Below are 24,313 nucleotides of genomic sequence, written 5' to 3' on the forward strand. Positions count from 1 at the left end.
TTCCTTCTTTTATTGCTTCGCACTAGGTGCAAGAGGGGTGTCATTCTGTGTGTTGTGGCTTCCTTCGCTCCCCATGTTGGAGAGGGATGCCTGGTCAAAAGAGAGTGTACGAATGGTGGAAACCATCTTGACAAAGCTGAAGAGAGTGGGAATAAGTGTCGTTCCCACAGACGGCGTCAAATGTTGATGCACAAAGTCAGCGAGGACTTTGGTACAACAGAAAGTGTTAAGTTTGTGACCTTCGCTAGATTGCTCCGGTCACTAGTGTGGATAAGTAAGTAAATGGATAGGGATAGGGAAGCAAACACAAGATGTACGTGGTTCACCCAGATTGGCTACGTCCAAGGAGTAGATGAGTTCTCATTAATTGTGAGGGGTTTACACATGTACATAAGTTCAAGCTCTCCTTTAGTGAGTACTAGTGAATGATTTAGTACAAATGACATTAGGAAATATTGTGAGAGAATGATCTCTATTTATAGAAGAGAGTTTCTAGTTTCATTTTGACATTGACATGTATCGTGTTGTGATTGACTTCTGATGTTGACATGTGTCGCGCTATGATTGGCTTCTGATTTCGACACATGTTGCACTGTGATTGGCCTCCTGGTTGGAGGGAAACTCTTATGGGTCCTTAACAGTATAACGTTGACTAGTGCTCAATAGTTTCGGGATTGGTTAAGTATGATACAAACAGTAATCATTTCATGTTGAAGTCAAGATTACAAATGTTTACAAAAGAAAAATCTAGACTGTTGAGCCGAACTACATAACCTAAAATGTAAAGAAAGTAGTAAAACTCTAGTAAAATTTTGGCATGAAGAACAAGATAATGCTAGAGGAGTCCACCTAGATCACTGATATTGGATTGGACTTATTACAAAATATATGCCTCCGAAAGAGAATCAGGGTGGTTGGAATGGCACATAACATGAATCATACCAGGGGTGGCAAAGCTGTAAAAGTTTTAGACCTCAAGGATTGTAGGTTGTGTTTGCTTCGAAGGAAGGTTTTGACATTGGAGTTGAAGAGCAAAAGGGTTTTGTTGAAGAGCAATTAGGTTTCTGGTGAAAAATAGTTTGGTTGATTGAAGAATCGCTTAAGGTTTTGTATAATCGTAAAGACTGGATTTGACGAAGGTCCTGAGCATGAAGACCTCTATTTATAGGCATTGGAAAATGAGTAACCTCAATCATATCAAAGAGCTGGTGCAGGGGTAAATGGTCATTTGGTGCTACCAATGACTATAATTCCTGATGGGTAACGGCGCTAATTTCTTGATAGGGATTTTTATCACCTGCAAAAGTAGGGATAAAAACACTTAAAAATACTTGCAAGAGTACAAGGTAGTTGTAATATAAATGGTTCAAGCAAGGTCGTTTTCCACAGGGATTGAATGAATACTTTGTATTTAAAACCAACTCTTAATTAATTATTAAAAACAAAGTTTGGAAAATGTTGATTTTAGAATTTAAAATAATAAAAACTAATTTAATAAAAAAAAATCAATTTAAAGAAAATAGACTATTTGTAAAAGCATTAGGGTTCCGCTGTCACCTTTACAATCATACGTAGTTCTTCCAATTACTTATAAATTACCCATGCATATTTCGAAGGTTAGGTTTTCCTAATATATGTCATACTTGAAACCTCCAACATAGAACGTATATCTAACATGCAACCCGTTCAGACGTCCGAATCAAATATGAATACGAAATACTCATTAAGTTTTATGAAAACCCTTTTAAAAATCATGCAACCCTTAAGACTTAGTGTTCATCCTAAGTGAAATTACAATTATTAGTCACAAGAAGCCAGCGCCAATTTTAGTGAACTTTTCGACCAAAGTTGCATCAAATTACTTTTCTAAATATCCTAATGGTCGCGAATCACTAAGACAATTAAATAGTTTAAAACGGTGATTAATAATTCAAAACATGCATGCATAATATCATAAGTAAATTGAAAAGAAACTACATATTCTTGTTAAAGCTTGTGGCCTCGCCCTAGCAAAAGAAATTAGTTATGAACAATCATAAAATATAATATTATTAAGAACATGGATAGAAAACACCTTGAAAATAAACTTGAATCGCCAAAAGCTAAGTAAGGTGTGCGTCCTCCTCCTCTCCTTCTACCTCTTTTTCCTAATGGCTAAATATCTTTATTTATACTACTACAAAATAAAACCCTAAAATGTCTTAGAATAAAACTAGGAAACATAATAAAATAATAAAATAGAAAATAAAACGTTTCCTATTTGAACTAAAATTCAAACTTCTTAGAAAATTAAACTTTTGGCCGACCAAATCAGAGTCCAAAAGGTCTCTTTTGAAAGCTGAAGACGTCCCCTACAAATATTTAGAAGGAATATTCCTCAAAATATGCTATCTTGACCTCCAAAATACCCAAAACGTCCAAAAACGTCAATCTGGAAAAGCTACGCGTTGGGCCTTTATTTCTTTGCCATGGTCAAACAACTCAGTAGAAAAATTTGAAACTTTGATAAAATCATCATGAAAAACTCACGAACATTCTCCTATTGGAATCACTCCAAAATTCGTCTATTTGATTACTTTTCGCTCAAAAGAAAGTCGAATGTCCTACATTGGAAATATAATTCAAAACATCAAAATCTTACTAAAATAATCAATAAATTATTACTAAAATTAGGGTAAAATATATAGGAAAATATTGAAGTGGCCTTCATATGTGTCTTATGGTAGTTCACGTGGTGACATCGGCGTGGTGGATGGCGCATACGTTGACATCTAAGATGGAAAGATATTCTCGAGTCTGATCGTCTACGTGACAGACTAGCCTCGGTGAGTATCCTATTCGAGCCGTCAGACGGGTTGAGGTGGAATAAAGTGGTCGTCCGAGCCATGAGATAGAATCCCAAATTAGACCTCGTTGCGTAAATAGAAATAGTTTGACCCCATATTGGACCTTATTTTATTTATGGCCCAAACATAATGGTTTTGAATGTGTTTGGTTTTTTTTTTCTTAAACCAGCAAAGATTTAATTTCATGTACAGTTAGTACAGTTAGTACATTAACATGATTATGATATTGCATCCCATTTTTCTGGTTGATCGATCTGGGAAGTTGCTTGTAATGCTGGGAAGACCCACGAAGAAGATCAAGATATACAGTACAATATCATTCATGTACTGTACATCTTATATGATGTTTTTTTTCTTTTCCTGCAGTCTTTTTCGTTGGTTTCAATTAGACGACTTAGTATTGTTGCTTACCGACTTGACTTGTATGAATTAGACAACAGTACTATTGATCATTTTGCTAGCGTTTCAAAAGAGACTGCAGAAAAGAGAATGTAGGTACGTAGCATCATTGTGTTGTGATTGTTGGACGTTGGACCATAATCCAACAGTTAATAGGTCTACACAGTTAATTTAAGGATTGCTTGGAATATAAATAAGATTAGGACTTAGTTAATAGCCCCAAGTAAAGTTAATATATTCCTGATCTCCTTGGAAAATAAAGGCTCCTAATTCTATCCTATTGGGAATGAGATTTGGTGTATTAATTATCCTTGGACTGCAAGGATTCCTAATGACATTATTATCGGAATATTCATTAGGGTTAAGTCCATATAAATACAAGGCCAAAGTCCCTGCTCACAATACACAGAAACTCATACGAACGCTCCATTAGTTCGAGCATAGAGGAGTGTTGAGTGTGCATAAGACTTTGGTCAACTAACATATTATTCCGTAGGATTCCAATACAATTTTCACTGAAAGAGAAGTCCATGGCTGAGCATATTCCGCACGATTTCAGGTTAGTGTTTTTAGATATTTATGAAATATATAAAGTATAACAGTGATTACCAGAAGACTTTGCATATTTTTGTACAGGTCCGCGTATGCTTTTCTAGAAGGCATGGCTGGGGCAGCAGGACAAGTTTGAGGATAATGCTACTTGAAGTTGAAGGTGACCAAACAACTTGACCTAATCAAACGACGAAAAGTGCAGACACCTAAATTTCCTATTATACCCTTCAACGAAGTAATGGGGGATCTTCCGCAGTCGCTCGTGATCCACTCCGACTCCTCATGTAAAAACGGCATACAAAAAACAAGATCAAAACAAAAGAGAAAATAAATATATCAACTCAGAACTCCCCCTTTGAAACAGTGTTTGTACATTGGGACTCATTCTATAAACAAAAATTTAATTGGATGGTTTTTAGTTTTACTTTGGACCTTGAGTGTTTGTGTTTGGTAAACTCACTTTTTCGCGACTTAGACAGGTCTAGAGGAGATAGGCGATCGTTTAGACAGGTGCTTAAGTAAGTTTACACATTTTTTCGTAATTTTCAAACGTTTAAAAATTAATCGTGACCAGCAGTTGACAACTACTTAGTGATTAATTTTTTAAAACAGTGTTGTACATAAAAATATATGAGCTGTCGCGAGTTACAAGTTTTACAAGCTATACATACAAAATTACAATTTGACTCATTTTTTAAGCGAGCTTAATATTTTACAAAATCGAACCTGAACAAGCAAAAAACAAACCGATAAACATCCCTACCAAAGAGTAGCTTGTTTCGATTATTTTACTCCAATATTGCCTTCGTTTTAAACAACCCACAATTTTATTGGCATATGTTTTTTTTTCTCGACAAAATCGCCGCCCAATTTCTCAAAATTCAACGGTTTAAAATATAAAAACAAAAAACATTTTGTCAACTTCGTCGTTCTGAGTTGCGATCCAATTCCAAGCTCCTCTCTCTCTCTTTCTCTCTTGACTCTCTCTCTCTTGACTCTGTCTGTCTGCAACTTCTGAACTTTGCCGGACTTTCTTCTGAACCGATGAAGTGCTTCCATTTCACTAACGGGGAGCGGCGGGACGACGATGAACCCGGCGTCGTTCCCCGGACGACGTCGAAGGTGTCGTGGGTGCGGTCTCTCAGCGTGGCCTCCAGCAGCTACGACACTAGGCGGTCCGAGTTCGACTCGGACTCGAGGGACCTGTCCGACTCGTTGGCATTCCAGGAGCTGCTGAGTATGCGGCGGGCCAATGATCTGAGGGTGTTCACGTTCTCGGAGCTGAAGGCGGCGACCAGGGGATTCAGCAGGGCATTGCTGATTGGGGAAGGAGGGTTTGGGTGCGTTTACAGAGGAATCGTCAGTGGCTGCGACGTCGGCGACGGGAAATTGGACGTTGCTATCAAACAGTTGAGTCGCAATGGCTTCCAGGCATGCTCTTTGATCCCCTTTCAATCTCTTTTTCAAAATTTGTCGCCTTTTTATTGTAAGATAGTTACTGTATCTGAAAAGCTTTGGATTTTTAGTGTTTTAGGGGTGTATTCAATTGAGAAGGCAGGAGGGTTTACAAATCCATGAATTTTTTAGAGTTTAATTGATTTGAAAAGATTTCATATAAAATTTTGATTCAATTCTTCGAAATGTTATGGGAAGAGGGAAGGTAAGATTTGTGAATGCTTAAAATATACTACGAAATTTCTCCAATTTCCTCTAATTCCTCAACTTTCTCATATTCTTTAAAATTAATTTCTAATTGAATACACCTGAAATGTTATAAACTTCTTTAAAATCATAATTGAATACACCTGAATTTCTTTCTAAGAATTTTAATAAACTATCTTAAAATTCTAATTGAATACACCTTCAATTTCAGAGAATCACTTAAAATTCTAACTGAATACCCTAGGTTCATTAAAAGAAATAAAATCACTCAAAATCCCAATTGAATACATCCCTCAATCACTAAAATTGTTGGATTGGGTTGCAGTTTTGCAAATTTTATGCGGCAATTATTGTATATTTTAAATTTGAATTTATCAAGCCTTTCACTTTAATTTATCAAGCTTTTCTCTGGGACTGCTGCTTTGTGGGTTCCGTCTTGTTCTTATTTTCTAGTAAGTTTGTGGCGTTGGGGTGAAAGTTTGCTTGAATTTAGAGGTGGGATTTGTGCCATTTCGGCTAGTCGAATTCGGTTTGTAGGCACGGCATACTTGAGAAACCATATATTTGGAAAGGAGTCGATGATTCTTGAGTAAAAAGCTTGTTAACGTATCCGGTTTACTAACCGTCGTTGTGTAGATTTAGACTGAATTTGTGTTTTGCTCGGAGGGCAATTTGATTAGTGATTGGTTTTGATTAAGAATTTCTTTGAACGGTCTGAATGTATTTTACTTTACGTGCTCTATTTGGGATTCAAGTTTTCAAGTTTTTTGAGGTTGTCTAATGGGGTTGCTGTATTTTACATTCTAGTATTCAGGGGCATAAGGAGTGGATTAACGAAGTAAACTTATTGGGCGTTGTCAGGCACCCAAATCTTGTTAAGCTAGTAGGATACTGTGCAGAAGACGATGAAAGGGGGATTCAACGGCTATTGGTTTATGAACTTATGCGAAATAAAAGCTTGGAGGACCATCTATTGGTTCGGTTTTCACCACATCTCCCATGGATGACAAGACTAAGAATTGCCCAAGATGCAGCCCGCGGATTGGCATATCTACATGAGGAGATGGATTTTCAGGTACGCTCTGTTGTTTATTTTTATATCAAAACCACCCTGCATGAAGACACTGTTCTCATGTTGCCCTTATCTAAAATACACATACAGATCCATTGTCTGTAGCCTTTTCCCTTGTTCCCTTAGGTCGTTTGCAGGAGGGATTTGCAAGTACCAAGGGATTTAGGCTAAGTTAGTAGGAAATGAACTACAAAACATTAGATTGAGGGAGTTGAAATGCATTGCATGATAATTAGAAAGACAAACAAAAGATTCACAAATGACTCCTTCGAAGTAGTCATTTGTAAATCCCTGTTATTGAATTGTATTGAGTATCTATGTTCAAAAGCCTCCATCTGATCTTTTGTAGTGCATTTCTAACTAACTTAACCTAAATCCCTTGGTACTTGCAATTCCCTCGTCCAAACAGTTTTTTGTGCCTAAATATTCCCATATTTTTTATAACAGATGATATCTGCAAATACATGCCTCCCGTCACTTTTCATATATCTGGTGTCCGACATTTTGTTTAAGTTACTTTCTCAACTATTCTCTAGTCAATATGATCTGGATCTTCCTTATAATCGGTGCAGCTAATTTTCCGTGACTTTAAACCATCAAACATTCTGCTAGACGAGGACTTCAATGCAAAGCTTTCCGACTTTGGACTTGCAAGGCAGGGACCTCCAGAGGGAACAAGTCATGTTTCAACAACAGTAAGTTGCATTATCCTTCGGGTAGAGAAGTTTGTCTTTCTAGAATGAATTTGGGCATATCGTCCTCTTAAGGTATTGGGAGTTTGGGATGCAAAGTCGCTGATTTCACCTAGGTGATATTAGCGATAAAAGTAAATGGTTGTTGAAAATTCTAGGCCTTCTTTGGCACTTTGAAAATTTCTGGTAAGACTAAACTGATGGCCAATCTCTTATGAATTCTGAAATGGGACCTATTAGCAATGGCAACCAACTTCTTTGCTTGTTTCTGGTGAATTGTAAGTCCTGTGTTCTGGGAAATGCATTACTTACAATGAATATTCGGTTTTTATAGATTGTGGGGACAATAGGTTATGCGGCTCCAGAATATGTACATACAGGGAAGCTGACTGCTAAAAGTGACGTATGGAGCTTCGGAGTGGTTCTGTATGAGCTCATCACAGGAAGAAGGGCGGTGGACAGAAATTTGCCCCGGAATGAGCAAAATCTTTTGGAATGGGTCAAGCCCTATGTTCCAGACTCAAAGAAATTCCACGTTATTGTTGACCCTCGGCTTGAAGGACAGTATTGCGTCAAATCAGCTCAAAATCTTGCATCATTAGCTAACAGGTGTCTATCAAAACAACCAAAGTCTCGCCCAAAAATGAGTGAGGTGGTTGGGGTTTTGCGATGCATCATAGAAGAGCTGTCATCTCAAGACAAAGTTGTCCCTGAACCTGTGATTCAAACCGAAGAAGCGAAGGAAGAAACCGTGGAGGAGACTGCGATCAAGTCTACTAAACAAGGGAACAAAAAGAGGGTTTTCGATATAAGAGACATGATAAACTTTAGAACCAAGTCTAGTCGGAAGTTGGATTGGAGAAACTGGAGCCCGTGGTTGATTAGACTTGGTGATTAAGCTATCAGCCAGATTGTGTCAGGAAAAAACCCTCATCCACGAGCTTTCCTCGCTCCTGGAACGAAAGACAACAGATACTTGTTCTTCAAATCTTACGGAGGTATAGGGTTCCTATCCATTTTTTTTTCGGTAGATGGTTGTATATATAATTTGTAAAAGGACGCTGTACTTTTGAGGCATGCGTCCGTTTGATTCATGCACATAATTTGAGTCACAAGTTAATTTTCTCTCCCCTGTAACGAGTACCGAGTATGTTTTAGAGGCGCGTGACGTCCGTGATAAAAAAATAAAAAAAACTTCTCACACGCAGCTAGCGCTTGCATCCCTACCATTCCAAGCTAAAATAACAATTTGGTGATTAACAAGATACATCATGGCAATGCTCATTTTACAGGCTCGCCTAATTTGTCAAGAAAGGGTTGAAATTTGAATAACATTTAGCCATAATAAACTGTACATCCACAGGACGAACATTCGTATATTGCAGCTTTTGCCATTTAGTTTGACGCCATTTTCAAGCGTAAAGCGGGGAAGCAGAGGGCCGAGGATAGGCGACAGTATTCCTTGCCTTGTTAGCTGCCTTTATCGCATCAGCTGCCGCTGCTGCTGCCGCTGCTGCACGCTTGGCTTTGCTAGCATCGTCTGCACTTCGTCTGCGCATCCTTTGACCATTACTCTGAGTGCCTCCATTGGGATTATAATCTGGCAGTTGTTCAAGTGTTTTTACAACCTCATCCATGTTTGGCCTGAGCTTGGATTCTGTGGACAAGCATCTTGCTGCAAGGGTAGCTGCCTTGTGAGCTCCATCCATTGAATACTGACCTTCTAGACGGTTGTCTATGATGCGAAAGACCTTACGCTTGTTTATCAGGAAGGGTTTAGCCCACTCCACCAGATTGTGTTCTCCGGATGGCCGGTTCTTGTCAACTGCTCTCCGGCCAGATAACATCTCCAACAAAACGACTCCGAAACTATAGATGTCGCTCTTGGCAGTTAGATGACCTGGAATTAGTGAAAATTGGAGCCGTTATACAGGCATCAATTTTGATATATGGTAATCAGGAATATAAAACCAAAGCACTTGGAAATATTCCAAGTTGAATGTGGAAAGAGAACGAGTCCCAAATGTATACCACATCAGCACACCAATGGAATTTGTAATGGAGTTTGCGGAAGGACCATATTGATGTGTTTTGTACAACATGAAGGATGTTATTGATTGGTTCAAGACATAACGGAAGTAAATTATGCATTTATAATGCATAAAGGACCATTTGTGATAAAAACCCGACTTTTAATACCTGTGGCTAGATATTCTGGTGCTGCATATCCATAGGTACCCATGACCCTCGTAGAGACATGGCTTTTATCACCCGTTGGCCCATCTTTGGCCAAACCAAAGTCGGAAAGTTTTGCGTTGTAGTTCTGGAATTATATCAGAAACCAAAGAAACTATCAGAATAGCACACAATGAAGTCAAAAGATCTCCTAATATAATCATAATATTGTAGTTAACACATTGAGTAGTCACATACCGAATCAAGCAGGATGTTTGACGTCTTGAAGTCTCGGTATATCACTTTTGTTTCAGCACTGTGAAGAAAAGCAAGACCCTTTGCAGCACCAAGGGCAACCTTGATGCGGAGGTTCCAAGAAAGAGGTTGGAAATAAGAGCCTCCTGGTACAAAGTCAGTTTAAAATCATCAATACATTAATTGCTAAAACCATCTTGTTTCAAATGTATCCGGAGACGTAGCTGAAAGAACTTACTCCTGAACAAATGATTTTCCAAGCTGCCTCGAGGCATGAATTCATACACCAGAAGTCGGTGTTCATCCTCCAAGCAAAAGCCAATTAGTTTCACGAGATTCGGGTGGTAGAGCTGTCCTAGATAATTCACTTCTGCCTATAAAAACCCAAATGAAAGCACACGATAAGTCAATTTTGAGGAGAAAAGGAGTAAAATTCATTTAAAATTGCGAAACTCAGGATTTGCTAGTACTAGGCACTCAAGAGCAGGAAGGCTCAAACGATTATTTGCTGAAACTTAAAAGCACCAACGCGTAGCTTAACTCTGCCTTCCCCAGACGATTAAGAGGTTCTCCGTATATATATAGGATCAAAGAACCGAGTATGATAATACGCAAGCTTTCAATTTGTGTGAAGTATATAATCAGGGGATAAAATAACTCACCAACCACTCTCGGTGACCCTGATAACTTTCTTGGTTAAGCCGTTTCACAGCCAAAACTATGCCAGTCCCAGGCTTTGCAGCAGTAAACGAATTTTCATCAATCCACCCCTTAAAAACAGAACCAAATCCACCTTCTCCCAACACACTATCAGGACGGAAATTCCTTGTGGCCATTTTGAGGTTGTTAAAACTAAAGCTCTTTAGATTGGAAGACTGCAAGATCTCGCCCTCACTCCGAGGAGTTGGAGGTGCCGTATATGATGAGACCTTACTGCTTGCGCTGAGGTTCCCGTCATTGCTTTTGAAGTTTGAACCTGCACAAGTAAATGTGAAGTGGAAATCAATTTAAAGTCACAACTGAGGCATCGATAAGCTTCGTACTACTCAATACCTTACACCATATTATCTAAAGACAATTATTGAGAAGTGAAACTTCTCCTCTCGTTTTCGGCTGTATTTTGAAAGAAGAACAAATTCATCAGAGAATGGCAAAGCGATAACTGCTCAGTGACATTCCCATTTTTCGTATTGTGAAGGAAACCGAAGAAACTCTTTCGGAGAATCTATCAGCAACTAAACAGGGGAAAATAAACATGAGAAAATATTTAAGTTTCCAGATAATCTGTTTTTCAACAAACCACCCACCCAGGACCAATATTATACAAATCCACAATTATAATTTCTACTGAAACAACACTATAACTAGATAAAACCCAAAATTCCGAACACACAGCTGAAGCAAAATCAAGCAAGTACGCAAGTGATGGATTGCTTCCCGGGTTCAAACATTTCCTTTACAACCACGCTTGTGGCAATTAGAATCCATGAAATCTATAAGTACCTGTATTTGCAGGGCTCTCAGCTTTGATTCGGGCGCTCAGGCAGACCCCCATGAATTCTAGCCCTAGAAAAAACAACCAGCTTTCCTCAAACCCTCCACCTGCAGATCACACAGACTTTGTTTCAGCTGAAAGCACTTCAAATGAACTTCAGAACCGACAGATCTAGAGTAAAAGCAGTAACTTTTCAACCCAAAAGAGAAAAAGAACAGAAAAAGTTGGCATCAAAGCTTCCAAAGTTGATTGGTTTTTAACTGAGATTCAATTTGTTTTTTTCTCCAAAACAAGAAAGAAAGAAACTTTCTTAATCTAGATACAGAATTAACAAAAACCCATGAACTAAAACACCAAGAATCCAAAAACCTACCTCTTTTTTTTCGAAAACTGGAATGTATTCAGAGAGAGAGAGAGAGAGATAACAGAGAGGGAGGTGGGTTGTTTATGGTTTCGAGTGAGATGGTTTTCTGCTTTCTAATGGGCAGATACGCAGAAAATAAAACTTTTTCTGATCAGGAGCAAGTTGACTGAAAGCTTTTGGTGTGATGGAGAGAGGGTTGGGCTGTGAAGGACGGTGCAGAGTACTGCATTAATGGCGGGCTGGTCCCGCTCTTCAGCTCAACGTTTCCTACCGCTCTGTTTTTTGGCTTTCCTATCTCTCCCTCGCTCTATATCATGCAGACGAGTCACCGCAGATAAGCCTACTCACATCTGCTAAACCAACCTTAGCCGTTTGATTTGGTTTCAAAGACCCCAATCTTCGAGAAGCTTTTCAAAGTACATCGCTTATTATAGTGTAAGTTGATAAACACTCACAATAAATAAAAAATTTATTTGTATTACAATAAATGCGGTATACAAACTCGTGTTTTGAACACATAAAAAAAATTATATGAAGAAGAATCTTATTATATATTATGAACTTGTAATATAACGTTTCGTGTTCCAATCTTCGATGCATAATATAAGATGAGTGAGATGGCTTGGCTTCAGCAGCTTTGGGACTCTGCAACTTAATTTAATTTAGCCACTGAAATTTTGTTTACTTCGTCTTTTTCAAAGTGGGTTAAGTGTCCATCTTCATACATGTAGATATCATTTCTTGGGGAGAAAATCAAAAAAATGGTGTTGCGTATAAGAATTAATTAGGTATTGCGCTCGTTTTCGATTTGAGTTGAACCTTTTTTATCATAGGACAATATTTTAAGAAATATTCTTACACTTGTTAGTAGCATTAGATTATAGGCCAATTATCCTTGAACCCTTTCGGTTGGTGCTAGTGATAATTTGCTTACTGTCTTTTAAAAGTTGGCGAAAATGAAATCCTAATCATTGTCCCCATCTATTAGTTTAATTACCAAGTGTTATTATCACACTGTTACGTAATGATACTTATTTATGCTTTATAATATGATAGAGTATTAATAAATATGGGCGTTTTGATACAAATGCCTAGCTCTTGAAATTTTAAGCTTAAATAACCATGTTTTTTAGAATTTTGATTAAACATCGTCCTACAATTTAGGCACAACATAATACAAAATTATATGATTTGTCATTATATGTAGTGCACCAAATTAACTATAAAATCTCTAGTGGTTATGATTCAGTATTCAATTTCAACATAAATTCTTTTACAATTTTTAAAAACAACTTGATATTTGCTTCTATTTCTTCCGTACCTTTTTCTTCCAACTCCACACCATATTGGAGTACACACCATGTCACATCCCGGCTCGGGCCCCCACCACATCATGGGCTCGACTCTATTGTAGCACGATATTGTCCGCTTTGGACCTCGACCATACCCTCACTGTTTTGTTTCTGGGAACTCACACGATAACTTCCCAGTAGGTCACCCATCCTGGGTATACTCTCACGCGAACTCACTTAACTTCGGAGTTCCGATGGAACCCGAAGCCAACGAGCTTCCGAAAGGCCTCGTACTAATTGGAGGTGGGCATGTACATATAAGACTTACATGATCTTCACTCCCGGACGATGTGGGATCTTATACACCAACTCTTCCAATCGATGTGTATATCGTACCACCGTTTAAGTAAATTTAATGACTGTTCTCCACCAACTTCGATGGTGGTATGATATATCACACCTTCAAATCTAAATATTGATACCATAGGGTGAGCCTTTTGTTTTACCGCACTTTGTATCCATGTTTTCATAATTTTTCACGTACCATGGTACATTTGGAAAGTTACTTCGATTGGCGCAATACCTTCTAGATATTATAGTGGGTACGTGTCACTTTAACATGAGGTACGTTTCAAGTTGCATGGTACGTTTGGAAAGTTAACTTCGGTTGGCACATTACCTTCTAGATATTAAACCCTAAACCCTAAACTACCTCTTTAGGGAAGCCCTCAAGTAGCGGCCCAACCCATCCTATAGTTATTTCTGTGCTTCTAGAGGCCGGTGCAGACCTTAGCATGACACATTGTACCTTCGAGGCTGCGAACAGAGCTTTAAATGACTTATTTCGATCACTACGCTCTTTTGGATACTTTAACATGGGGTACGTTTCAACTTGCTTGGTACGTTTTAATTCGACATTGGTACATTTTAATTCGATACTGGTACGTTTCTATTTGACATTGGTACGTTTCTATTTGAAAAATAAATTGTAATGATCCATGTCAAGAGATATAAGATACAATGTGTGTATACTCAATAATGGTGGATATAAAGATCGCGGAACATTCGTAAGCCAATAAAATAGATCATTGTTTATGAACGCCTTATTTCTCTATCTCCCTTAACATATTTCAGCTTATTTTCAATAGCTATTTTATCTCTCATTCTTTCTCTTTCTCTCTCCCCTGCAAAATTTCTCACAACTGTATCTGTCTTTTGATGAACAGGGTGAGAGAAACGAAAAGGCAGAAAACTGTTCTCTGATTTTTAGGGAGATAATTAAAAATTAGTAATAGATATTAAAGGATAAACTGGAAATGAGCATATATGCTTTTACATTAATAAAAGATAATGAATTAAATAATAAAATGCTGATGTGGACATGCATTAAAGCACCCTATTAAAATTTTAAAAGTTTAATCAAAACTTAAAACACTACAAATGTTTAGTTTAAAAAAAATGTGAAAACGAAGTGGTAGAATCTAATTTTCCCTAATAAAGTATATATACATGTTACAATATGACCAAATTAGTAATATTACATGTCAATGTAACAATCATATTGAAATACCTATCAGGTGCTAGTTTCATTGTAACATCCCACATCGTCCAGGGGAATTGATTATGTAAGCCTTATATATATATTCTCATCTTTACCTAGCACGAAACCTTTTGGAAGCTCACTGGCTTAGGGTTCCGTCGGAACTCTAAAGTAAAGCAAATTTGCACGAGAGCATTCCCATGATGAGTGACCCATTGAGAAGTTCTTGTGTGAGTTCTAGAAACAAAACCGTGAGGGCATGGTCGGGGTCCAAAGCGGACAATATCGTGCTACCGCGGAGTCGAGCTCGGGATGTGGTGGGGTCCGGACCGGAATGTGACAATTTGGTATCAGAGCCAATCTCTGGCCGGAAGTATGCCGATGAGGACGTCGGGCCCTTAGGGGGGTGGATTGTAACATCCCATATCGCCTAGGGGAATCGATCATGTAAGTCTTATATGTATATTCTCATTTCTACCTAGCACGATGCCTTTTGGGAGCTCACTGGCTTTGGGTTCCATCAAAACTCTGAAATTAAGCGAGTTCGCACGAGAGCATTTCCAGGATGGGTGACCCATTGAGAAGTTCTCGTGTGAGTTCCCAAAAAAAAAACCATGAGGGCGTGGTCGGGGCCCAAAGTGAACAATATCGTGCTACGACGGAGTCGAACCCGAAATGTGATGGGTGCCCGGATCGGGATGTGACATTCATAGACGGGAACCAATAATATAACGACTTATAATATTAAGGATTTTTTTTTTTTTTTTTTTGCCAATGTTTAAATTAAGGACATTGTAATTACACGCCCTAAACTACGTGAACGCAAATTTGTAATTGACCCAAAAGAAACATGTATAGTCTTGCGGCCTTGTTTGCCATACAAAGAGTTCTTTATTTATTAGGTGTGAGCCCATACCATACGTTTTTGCAACAGAATTGTTTGTTCTTGGGACCATAACTTCTCAATCTTCTCACTCTTTCTCTCTCTCCATCCTACATCTTTTTCAAATGAAAAATGACTGGAGGAGCATGTTTTTAGAGGACCTGGATTGTCTGCCTTCCTATGTTCCATATCCTCTCCATCCCCTCTTATTTATGTGATCACGGTTAAGCCACGTCAACATTTTATATTCCCAATACTTTTTGTCTTATTATTTCTATAAAAAAAATCAATATAAAATATTGACGTGGCTTAACCGTGATTACAAAAATAGGAGGAGATGGGAAGGGTATGAGATGGGGAGGGCAGACAATCCAGGTCCGTTATTTGATGTAGATTGATAGTTAATTTATTTCTTTAATGATTTAAATAAGTCATTTAATAATACGGTCTAGTGATATTATTCTTCACTTGTAAAAGAGATATCTTAGATTTGATTCTCGCTAAAGGTGAAGTTGAACTACATTATTATGGCAAACTCATTGTAAGGTTTAGCCCCCTCCACCACCTCTTTAGTGTAGGCATAATGCTAGGAAGATCAAATTTTAAAATCAAATATGCAAACCAAATTATGTGTCATCAATAAGAAATAAAGATGTTAATCAACACTTAAGTAATTAATAATTCAATCATCAACAATTACATCATTTGGTTTATAAAATTTGATCTCTCTAACATTGTCCTTAGTGTAAATACTATCATTTGTTAAAAAAAAAATATCAATTAAAAAATTCAACCATCACATTACATCACATGATTTACATTATAATTCAAATAAATAATTTTCCTAACATTATATTTTTTCTAATTATTAGATTTCTGAATTTAACTGGCTTTTTTTGGTTTCACCAAATCTAACCCAAGCAAAGTGAATATTATTTGCAAATTGACGAAAGTTCCCACGTGAACGTTGCCTCACCTCCCATGCAATTCTTGTGAGTTGTGAGACACCATGAGTGTCCATCAAAGGTTCAAAAACCATCCAAGACAAAAAAAACAGCACACAACATTGCTTTATAATGTTCTCATGTGAGTCACGACCCAAGCAAATGTAGAAAATATCATTTAGCTGTAAAGTGCTGAAACCATCACGTATAGCTACGTGAGTCCATCTGCTTTTCCCTTTCTTTTACCCCAGTCTGTCCAAAAATTTCCAACATCATTGACCCATATCTCCTAACCAATTATACTATTCATATACTCATCAAATAACTTTTGGAAGTGTCGTACTAGTGAATACAGTCGTTCGTGTACGTGTTTGCTATTAGAAAACGTTGATTGATGGATATCATATATGAGATCTACATGTATCAATAAATGGTCGTTCGTGATCATTGAATTGTATGTAATAGCTTGTGTAACTAATTCTTGCATATATAAGTTACGATGAAGTTAAACCCTATATTTTAAAGAGAATTCTTAATTTGAGATAACAATTGTGGTTTTGCTTCACATCCAAACACTTAAGACGTGTTTAATATGACCTCATCATGCAACCAATCATTTTAGTGTTTTGCCTTACAAACCCACGCTATAAGACTCGACTTCAACAGAAGTTCACTAATTAACTTATAATTCATATTGATCGTCTAACAACTAGCGTAATGCACATTTCAGCACAATTATTCAGGACACCGTCAACCACCGCACACCATACATGGAAAAGAAAAGTTATAGTTGACCAGACCTCAGTCGAAATTTCTATTTCTGCTCTTATATCCAAATACACGAACAGTCACCATGGATGACTTGTGGCTCACGTTGCTATCTTTGTGAAGCGAGATATTCCTAGTTGGTGGCCAAAAGGCCTACAAAAGTTGAGGTGAGAAAAACCTAGCCATGCTTTCTCTCTCCCCGACTTTTGGAAACCCTAAATCCCGTGAGGCAAGGGTGATGTTTCAATATGTCAGAAAAACCACTCTACATTTAATATTATGATAAAAGTAGTTGAATATTTTAAAAAAAAAATCATTTACTTATATCATGATACTTGATTTATTGAATTGTGCTTTTAACACCGAAAAAAAAATTCTCATGAGACTGTGGCACCAAAACCAAATAAATACATTGATAATTAGGTAGGGAATTGTTATTAGCCTTCCAAAAATCTCACTTGGCACTCCAAACTTTATATAATTAGAAAAAAAAATACTTGTGAGGAGTGTAAAATAAATTTTTTAGAGTACTAATAACAATTCTCTTTAGGTATACCCCAAATATTTACTTTTTCAATCTCAACAAATGACCTTTTTTCATTTGTATGCCTTACGTGTTGCTCCTTCACACATGACGTCACACTTCTCCTCATAAAATCACAGCCGTCCGATATGCCAACTTTTCACACTTGTGATCATCATGATCCTTTATCACATTCACATGCTACGTGCGCAGCAAATCTTTAGCTGTGATCGTCGGACTTGGATTGTCTGCCCTCCAATTTCTGTGCCCTTCTCGTGCCCTCCTGTTTTTGTGGTCACGGTTAAGCCACGTCAACATTTTATATTACTATTTCTTTTTGTTTTATTATTTTTATAAAAAAATAATATAAAATATTGACGTGACTTAACCGTGACCACACAAAATAGGAGAGCACGAGGAGGGCACATAGATGGGAGGGCAGACAATCCAAGTCCGTGATCGTCTCCCACCACATCTTTTTGGGATTTCTCAGAATAAGTCATCGCGTTGGGACCCACTTGACCAGGGTCCCACGCAGGGGCGTGTCTGCCAAGAGGAGTACACCGCAACTGTAGAACTTGGCCAGAATGGCTGGAGGGAGGCGACCCGAGAATAAGCCCTGCGAGCTGAGACAGTTGCCGTCAAGACGACTTCGAGAACTTGCGTTGCAAATTAGTAGTGAAAAAGCATTTTAAGCTTAGAAAAGTATTTTGGCCATGAGTTATTAATTTATGTATCCATTTGTTGATTAATGAAATAAATTATCAGGCAATAATTACTTGATTGAGTTAGTAGGGTAGATTAGTTTTTTCGTTTTAAAAATACGGTATAGGAATATTCTTCTTTGTAAATGATTGAGGTTTGAATTTCGTAGATGACGAATTCGATATTAAATTAGCTTGATCATTATGTTATATGACTTATTTGAACTCTCATTCTATTTAGTGTAAGATATCGCTACACTAAAAAAAAATTAGAAAAAAGTCGGTAAACACTCTTGGTGATTTTAATTTGTTTTTTAACACGTTCCTCTAAAATTCCATTTAGCTTTGTTTTTTTTTAACACATTCATTAAACATAAGAAAAATATTCAGAAAACGGAAGACTCCGTTGCGACGTTTTCTTCCTCCCTACGGCTCAAATACTTCATTTTCTTTGGTTTAAAATAAATTTTAATTAAGAAATCGTTGCTACATAACTAATGTTATATTTTAAAAGAATAAAATGTCTCTTCACATGTGTAGGAATGAGATTAACATTTTATAATATTAGGTAGTATAAAAATAAATAAAATAGATTGTACCACCACATGGATAGCATTTTTACCAAATGAGATATACTGTAGGCTTGCATTTGATTAAATTACAAAACACACCGTGGTTACGCTAACAAATATGATTAAATTTTGAAACTTAATTAACACCATTTGCTTACAAATCACTGTTTCTGAACATCTTCTACACTACCTACTACTTGCTCCAATTTGAGCCAGATCGGACTATAGGGTATCATAAATTACCGATTAGGTCTTCATTTTGTAGATGGAGAGAATGGTGACAACATCAAACACATCTGAATGACAAGATATGCAAGAATCTACAAGATTTATAATCGACGAAAACCCTGTATAGTTCAAATGACAACGTTTTTAGATTGTAGATCTTTGCATATCTTGTTATTCAGATGTGTTTGATGTTGTCACCATTCTCTTCATCTACAACATCTAAGACCTAATCGGTAATTTATGATACACTATAGTACGCACGATTTGAAAAAACAAGGGGCCTTACTCCTGTGGTTTGATAATAATTTTATTAGTTATGGCTTGACTCTAAATGATTGCAAAATATTGCAATACTTACAGTTGCCAATAGTTATATACCTCTGGTAAATCAACGATTCGATAATTAACTTCAACGATAAGTTAGGCGCTCCAGTAGTAGAATCATCTTCTCCTTCATCTTGGTATTCAGAAGCCTTTGGTAAATTCACCATACTCTTTCTTTATCGAATCCAAGGCCTAACCAGTAATTAGAAAGATGATGGCACGTTTGTGTGCATACCAACTCTTGAGTATTTGTGTGGTTTTTGTAACGAAGTCGAGGGTTCTCTATATATAGGGTTGGTTTGGAAGGCCATTAAAAACGTACCATAAATATATATGCTAAGCATACCATATCAAAATTGTCACATCCCAACCCAGGCTCCCACTACATCCTGCCCTCGACTCCACCGTAGGACAATAGCACGATATTGTCCGCTTTAGGCCCCGACTACGCCCTCATGGTTTTGTTTCTAAGAACTCACACGAGAACTTCCCAGTGGATCACCCATCATGGATGGAACCTGAAGTCAGTGAGTTCCCAAAAAGCCTCGTGCTAAATAGAGATAGGAATATATATATAAGGCTTACATGATCCACTCCCCTGGGCGATGTGGGATGTTACAATCCACCCCCAATCCACCCCCTTAGGGGCCCGACGTCCTCGTCTGCACACATCCGACCAGGGATTGGCTCTGATACCAAATTGTCACATCCCGGCCCGGGACCCCACCACATCCTGGGCTCGACTCCACCGTAGCACGATATTGTCCGCTTTGAGCTTCGACCACGCCCTCATGGTTTTGTTTCTGGGAACTCACACGAGACCTTCCCAGTGGGTCACCCATCATGGGATTGCTTTCGCGCAAACTCGCTTAACTTCGGAGTTTTGATGGAACCCGAAGCCAGTGAGTTCTCAAAAGACCTCGTGCTAGGTAGAGATAGGAATATACATATAAAGCTTACAGGATCCACTCCCCTAGACGATGTGGAATGTTACAAAAATCCCCTATATTATTCCATATTTGCCCTTTTTTTTAATGTCATACCGTGTATATCGGATTTAGTTATCGTTTTGTGTTTATCAAAGTAATAAAAATTTCAAATATGGTAAGCAAAATCTCATATAATTTATTATATGTGCTTCAACTTTCTTCCATAACTATGCAAATAAAATTCCTTCTATACCAGATACTTTTTTTCTTAAATTTGTATTTATGCCATATACTTTACCAAATTAATAAAAAGTTCCATGTTTATTTATGTCATGGATTTTTTCATTCTTTAAAAGGAAAACTAACGAAAAAGACTTGAAAACTTTGAGTTTTAACGATAAGGATAAAATAAAGAATAAAGTGAATAGTACCATATTTGACTTTTTAGTGTAAAAATGTGGTTTTTCGTTAAAGTGAACAATACCGCGGACTTTTTGTTAAAACTCCATTGTTTAAAACATTTGATAAACATATAAACTTTTTGTAGTTTTGGTAAAAGTATATATGAAATAAATATAAATTTAAGAATAAAATCTGGTATTGAAGGAATTAGAATTAGACATAATATTATGGACCGTTATGTGTATGATATTAATTACAAGGCTACATACAATGTGCAAAGTATAACGACATTCATAGACATATAATGTAATATATGCACACAAACATATAAATTAGATCCATTAAAAACACCACTCAGAGTTACAAAATGATGACAATAATATTGTGGCATTTCATGTATTAAATGAAAATAATTGAGAGGTTGAAAATCTAAATCACATTATTGCTTGTCATATCCCGGCCCGGGCCCCCATCACATCCCGAGCTTGACTCTGCTGTAGCACGATATTGTTCGCTTTGAGCCCCGACCACGTCCTCACGGTTTTGTTTCTAGAAACTCACACGAGAAATTCTCAGTGAGTCACCCATCATGGGATTGCTTTCGCGCGAAATCGCTTAATTTCGGAGTTCCGATGGAACCCGAAGCCAGTGAGTTCCCAAAATGCCTCGTACTAGGTAGAAATGAGAATATACATATAATACTTACATGATTCACTCCCCTGGGTGATGTGAGATGTTACAATCCACCCCCTTAGGGGCCTAACGTCCTCGTCGGCACACTTCCGGCCAGGGATTGACTCTGATACCAAATTGTCACATCTTGGCCCGGGCTCGACTCTACCGTAGCACGATATTGTCCACTTTGGACTCCGACCACGCCCTCACGGTTTTGTTTCTGGAAACTCACACAAGAACTTCCCTGGACGATGTGAGATGTTACATTGCTAGTCTATTGTAAGGCTAAACCCACTCATTCTCCCTTAGTGTAGATATATATCATTTGTTAAAAAAAAAAAATTCAAACCTCAAGATAATTATAGATACCGTAGAATTTAAATTAATAAAATCGCATTATCAACCGAAAAAAACTAATTAACAAGACCCAACTCAATCAAAATTCAAGGAAAACTTAATCTTTTTCTTTTTCTTTTTGCAAAAATTGAAGGCAAAAAAAAGGTTACAACAAATAAAATCTAGGGTTATGATAACTATACCTACGGTATATACTTTCATTTCTTGGCCTTCTGATAATGCTAAAGTTTACATGCCCTTTGATGTTACCCTTTTTCTTATGAGGAGAAAGATAAGGACTAAAAAGGTACACATCAAGGGTATGCAAATTTTCCATCATTCTCCCCCGATCCATGGCAGTCAATACATGCACAGTGATTATGTTTGCATGCACAATGTTCAAAGATCCGCCGCCGTATATATGTTTGGTGGTTTTCTTCACCAATGATAGTTTGCATGCACAATGCAACAAAGTTTTTATGATTTATAAAGGGAATTATTATTAGTATTTTAAAAATGTTATTTTACATTTCAAATTTTTTATAGTTAAAAGAAAAAATACACTTGTAAGGAATATAAAATAAAATTTTTAAAATGCTAATAGCACTTCCTTTTATAAATTTATAGATGAAGTAGATAATCTAGAAAGCCGGTTTTGAAATGATAGGGGGCTCCACTTTATATCCAATTGTAGGTTTTTTGGCAAATTAAATTTAACGGTGGTTTTCACCACTAAGATCCAATCTAGACGTTACTTACCACTTTAGCACCGTCCTTATCAACATGTAGTTATGATAGCGATAAACACGATCCAATTTGATTGCTCGTGCTTAAGCTGATCTAAAGTGAGAGAAATTTTTAATTGTGACGGGAATATCAATGGTACATCACATGTTTTTATGCAATTGGTAAAATTTTTTAATTTTTAAGTTATTAACCTATTAACACACATGACCCACCATTTATATAGAGACACATAATGTTCTACCTTACATTGAAAAATCTCTTCTAAACTGGAGTGTTTTGACTACTATTATAATTACATGTTGATAAGGATGGGAGCTAAAGTGGTAAGTAACGACCAAATTGAATCTTGGTGGAGAAAACCACCACTATGTAAATTAACCGAAAAATGTACAACTGGAGTCCGATTTGATTTGGTACAAGCATGCACTGTTAACCAAAAACCGACTATGCCGGTAATGGTTTTCTCAAACAATAACAACCAAATAAGATATGTTTGGTTGGTTGGTTTCGTTTTTTATTCCTCTTCAAATTTGTTATTTATGTTTATTGTTTTCATTTCCCAAATTAGTAAGCCGAAGAATTCGTAGTTGATGTGGAACGTGGATGTAGATATAACTCTCACATATTGTTTCTTAGCACGAGATGCTACCGGTGGTGGTGTACTGATGCGAAAATTAACCTAACACACAAATTAAACTCTTTTGTTATCAAATTGTAATATAAATGCAAGTAGAGATTGTTCTAAACCGGGGATTAGGAGGGCTCACTAAAACCTCTAAACTGACTTAAAAATATATAAACAAAGTTAAAAAACTAGACTCAAAGAACTTAAAACAAACTCAAAGGACTCAAAACAAGCTAAAAACGCTCAAATCTGCCTAAAAACACAAACTGGGCAGATTTGGACTCTAACACACTTTTGGGACACCTAAAAACACAAATCAAAACAGAATTTGACTAATAAAACACTTTAAAGTAAAGGGGGTTTTGGTTTTGACGAATTTGAAAACAAAACAAGTAAATTAAAGAACTAATGAAATCTGCACGAATTTGAGTAAATTGAATGGATGGAAGGCTAGCTATGAGGTTCTTCTCCACACATGACATACTTGCACATAAACCAATTTTCAGTTGTTCTTTCGATCAATCATGAAACTCAACACTCCAGGTTAATTAAGTCCGCTTAAATTAACCTTTAAGTTCTCCTTAAGTTATTGAATTGGATGGGAAAGCGCATATAACAATTCAAGCATTCTTCAAAAGTTCTTTACGTAAACAACACAATAAAGATACAATCAAAGATCATTAATCATTATGAAAACTATAAGTATTGACGAGGCATTCGTTACTATGATGAGCATGAAACTCATGCCAAGAATTTATTTAACGCGATCGTTTATAAGCGACCTCCACTACTTGTGAATATAAGTTTGTAACTATTAGGTGAAACTCCCTTATATTCTAGCATCATATTCATGCATGCAAACTAAGTGTGCACTCTTAATAAACATACACGAATAAGTGATCAATCAAACAGTTAAACAAATTGAATTCACAACTTATGAAATCACAACTGAAGGTAATCAAATCATATTGCAAGCATGAACATGGTTTCGAATTCCCCCCTAGCTAAGGGGGTTTAGTTCCTCATACTCACAAAGCAAAGATAAACAAATTTAGACATTGAAAACAAAAGAATGAAAACACCTAAAAACGCTCCAACAATCCAACTTGAATGGCAAGCACGTCCAAGGGTCCTCCTTCTTCTCTTTGTTGCGGCACAAGGTGTGGTTTGATGGATGAGTGGAAAATTATGGTGGTGGATGGATATAGGTGAGTTATGGTGAAGGGTGGATGGGTGGATTGTGTTCTCCTGGCCAAGGAATGAAAGTGTAAGTGTATGGAGTTGTGAGATGTGAATGTAGTGTCTTTTG

General features: G+C 37.1%; 2 protein-coding genes across 2 annotated transcripts; one reads left to right on the plus strand and one right to left on the minus strand.

The window, feature by feature from the left end:
• The first annotated feature begins 4,673 nt into the window (after positions 1 to 4,673).
• On the plus strand, positions 4,674 to 8,352 carry LOC103420911 (serine/threonine-protein kinase PCRK1). The gene is made up of 4 exons (XM_008358948.4): positions 4,674 to 5,228; positions 6,274 to 6,534; positions 7,104 to 7,226; positions 7,558 to 8,352. The coding sequence occupies exons 1-4, from the start codon at positions 4,842 to 4,844 to the stop codon at positions 8,119 to 8,121; spliced, it is 1,335 nt and encodes a 444-aa protein (XP_008357170.1). The 5' UTR covers positions 4,674 to 4,841; the 3' UTR covers positions 8,122 to 8,352.
• An 80-nt stretch (positions 8,353 to 8,432) lies between these two features.
• LOC103420922 (probable serine/threonine-protein kinase PBL9) lies at positions 8,433 to 12,184 on the minus strand. Its single transcript, XM_008358960.4, has 7 exons — positions 11,522 to 12,184; positions 11,157 to 11,255; positions 10,316 to 10,629; positions 9,892 to 10,027; positions 9,657 to 9,799; positions 9,423 to 9,546; positions 8,433 to 9,123 (listed from the first exon to the last, which is right to left on the minus strand). The coding sequence occupies exons 2-7, from the start codon at positions 11,206 to 11,208 to the stop codon at positions 8,636 to 8,638; spliced, it is 1,257 nt and encodes a 418-aa protein (XP_008357182.3). The 5' UTR covers positions 11,209 to 11,255; positions 11,522 to 12,184; the 3' UTR covers positions 8,433 to 8,635.
• Positions 12,185 to 24,313: the final 12,129 nt, after the last annotated feature.

Source organism: Malus domestica, chromosome 03 (genome assembly GCF_042453785.1).
Source record: "Malus domestica chromosome 03, GDT2T_hap1".
In the NCBI taxonomy this organism is placed as follows: Eukaryota; Viridiplantae; Streptophyta; class Magnoliopsida; order Rosales; family Rosaceae; genus Malus; species Malus domestica.